Source organism: Musa acuminata, chromosome BXJ3-7 (genome assembly GCF_036884655.1).
Source record: "Musa acuminata AAA Group cultivar baxijiao chromosome BXJ3-7, Cavendish_Baxijiao_AAA, whole genome shotgun sequence".
In the NCBI taxonomy this organism is placed as follows: Eukaryota; Viridiplantae; Streptophyta; class Magnoliopsida; order Zingiberales; family Musaceae; genus Musa; species Musa acuminata.
In genome coordinates, this window is record NC_088355.1 from 7,643,805 (window position 1) to 7,646,989 (window position 3,185).

At 45.9% G+C, this 3,185-nt stretch overlaps 1 protein-coding gene across 1 annotated transcript; it reads left to right on the forward strand.

Moving 5' to 3' along the window:
- The first annotated feature begins 1,761 nt into the window (after nt 1-1,761).
- Nucleotides 1,762-2,683, forward strand: LOC135643672 (HMG-Y-related protein A-like). Its single transcript, XM_065160939.1, has 2 exons — nt 1,762-1,977; nt 2,068-2,683. The coding sequence occupies exons 1-2, from the start codon at nt 1,927-1,929 to the stop codon at nt 2,527-2,529; spliced, it is 513 nt and encodes a 170-aa protein (XP_065017011.1). The 5' UTR covers nt 1,762-1,926; the 3' UTR covers nt 2,530-2,683.
- The last annotated feature ends 502 nt before the right edge of the window (nt 2,684-3,185 follow it).

Here is a 3,185-nt window from a genome sequence, read left to right on the forward strand (position 1 = left end):
GCGCGACGGCGGAGGCAGCCGTCGCAGGCGCGCACCATCTTGGCGCCCACGGCGCTGGCCGGGTGCTGCTTCTCGGTGTAGCTCATCGCCGGGGTAGAAGCCAATGCTCCAAGTAGAGCGCTCGCCGGCGGCGTGGCGGGCGTAGAGGTAGCCGAAGTAGTTTATGTTCGTAGGAAGCCGGAAAGCCACCATGCGGAGTGTGGGTCCCAGATATTCGCTATTAGTGACGTGTCAATCTAATCGTGGCGGGATTAAGAGGCTCCCTGGGGCCCACCGTAGGCTCTATCTCGAACGGGATTGGCCGGAGGCCGAGAAGCCCGTCCATCCGCTTCCCTGGAATGCCATTGATCCCGTGGTCTGTCGGCGGGACGTCACGCCGTGGCCCGCCAAAGGCGGAAGAACCGGGACAAGGCGACCGTCGCCGTCGCTGTTCTGCTGTCGGCGGAGACAGGTACCCAATTCATCGACGCCCACCAGGCCTCGGCTAACCTCTCCACCGTAGTCTCAGCGTCACGCGCTGCTTCCAGAGGGGAGGGAGGGAGGAAGGAGACCGGTTCGCGAGCTTCGGCTTATTTTAAAGTAGCGCCCACTCAAGACACCTAATAAGAAGACGAAACGTGTCACTCAGCATTCGTCGCTGGTCGAACACTTCGTAGGCGACTCGATTTCCTATCAGAAAAATCTGTGATCGATTACCAGCTGACAGGGAGTGTAACGTTTGTAGTACCAAAACGGAGTTGCAATATGGTACGTTGCAGAACTAAGCAAGAAAAATGAAGTTCATATTTCCAATCCTCAAATTGCCTCAAAACAAAAAACATTCCAATACCTGAAGTTTGCATTGGTCGAATACGTTTTCCTATGTACTATATCGATCTATCTTACCTTGGCATGACTGCATGTCCTTCCTTATATTTGACCCACTTAAAATATGCTGCAATGAAGTTTGGTTGCATATGCCTACATTTACGCTATGATCTGATGGGATTTTGAATTGCAACTCGTGGAAGACAGGATGTGCAACTCTGGAAGCTCCATTTGTTTTGACATTGCTGCACTCTCCATTTCTCTCTGGTGATTGATTCTAAGAGCCATGGCTGTGTTGATTTCTTAATGGCTAGAAAATTTTTGTGACATTATTTTCTTTCCTGCATTTAAATTCTACCTTCATAATTTCAAATAGTTTCTACGGTGTCTCTTTTAATAATGATTAAGTTTGATGGAAAGAACATTATTTAAATAAATAAATATATATATAATATTAGTCAAGTAATGATATACTAAGCCTACTTATTAAAGATTAAAGATTCAATATATTTAAAGAAGGCATTAAATATCTTGATAATTTATCGTAAGATCTTCGCTTTGAATTTTACTTTCGCTATATATTTTTATAAAAAAAATATAAAATCTAAATCAAGAATCTCATTTGTTCGAAGAAAATTCTTCACATTAATAATATTTTAAACTTTAAAATCATTCCAAATATATATATATATATTTATTAGTAAAGGATAAACGATGAATAATTCATAATCATGTGATGATTAGACAAGATATTATTTTATAAATTTATCAAATGAGGTTGAAAATAATCACCCTATATATATATATATATATATATATATATTATTGACATGCTTTAAGCAGCAGTTATTTACACTTATATAATATTCTTATAATAATAAAAATTAGGCATTATATGACTCCAACTCCCACCCATTGCTCTCCTCCTTGTCTACTAATTTCCTAATATATAACCCCTCTCTTTCTCTCTCCCCCTCACTTTCCCTTTCGTCCCACTGCGTCACACTTAATTCCATCCCATTAGCAGACAGACTATTCTTCCTCCGATCCCTTTCTGTCTCCTCCTCCCTCTCCCTCTCCGACCACAACCCCACAGAGTCGCTCACCCCCCGTAGTCCAATGAGCACAGAAGAAGATCCGCGGACCCACCCCCTCCCTCCGTACCCTGAGGTAGTACTCCATGAACCCTAATTGACCCCCTATCCTACTGCTCCTGCTCTTCCCTCTGATCTTTGTCGATCTCTTGCTTCCCTCCCCCAGATGATTCTGACCGCGGTCTCGGCGTTCGGTGAGGATAACGGGACGAGCGAGTCGGCCATCTCCGAGTACATCGAGTCCTCCCACAGTGGCCAGCTGCCGCCGTCCCATCCTTCGCTGCTGGCTGCCCACCTCGCCCGGATGACGGAGACCGGCGAGCTGATTTTGGTCGACGGCGGATACCTGCGGTCCTGCCCGGACACGGCGCCGCCGCCCATCAAGCGCGGCCGCGGGCGGCCGCCCAAGGCTAAGATCCCCGTCCCGGCCGACGCCGCTCCGAGGCGGCGCGGCCGTCCGCCGAAGCCCGCCGACCCCCTTGCTCCCGCCAAGATCCCCCGGCCCCGCGGTCGCCCCCGCAAGAACGCCCCTTCTGACGCTGCCCCCAGGCAGGCTGGTCTGGCCAAGAGGCCGAGGGGCAGGCCACCTAAAGTTAGGACGCAGTTCAGGGAAGTCGGGTTTGTCTGAGCTGTGGGGGTAGTAGGAGGATGCTAATTATTCAGACAAGTTGGCATTTTGATTGTGGAAGCAAGTTGATGGGAGTGGGGTTGGATTGTGGTTTTCTTGTATGTTGCACAAGACTATGAGGTGAGTGTTTAATTAATTCCACTGCTTGATGTTCCGATGCCTTCCTTCTTCTTAAAAGAACTAACTTTTATTGTGCTGACTTCTTTTGATTGAGAAAGGGAAGATTCTTGCTAATTGAATGTAGTGCTTCTATGCTAACGTGTTCTCCTGAATACGTTGATGCATTCAAATGAATTTACACTATGTTTAGGAAACTATCAAGGTTTGTACAATAAGCTGCTTGTTACCATTGAACTTATTCTGAATGTTATGTCAATTATTTGAGCACTTTGAGTGGTATGAACTGGAATATGATCATATAAGGTTGCAAATCCACTTGAGTAATTGTAGTTTGCTCTGTTGTTGGCATTTAAATCTTTATTGCTTTTTCTGACTTGCTACTTTTGGAGCTTAATCATTCAAATATGTATTGCTGTTCTTGATAACAGACTAGGATGAGATTTTGGACCGTGCCGGATTTAACAAAGGATTCATATGTGAATTGCAACTTAGTGGCATCAAGAGAAAATTTTAAGGTATGGTTGGCGCAGATGGAT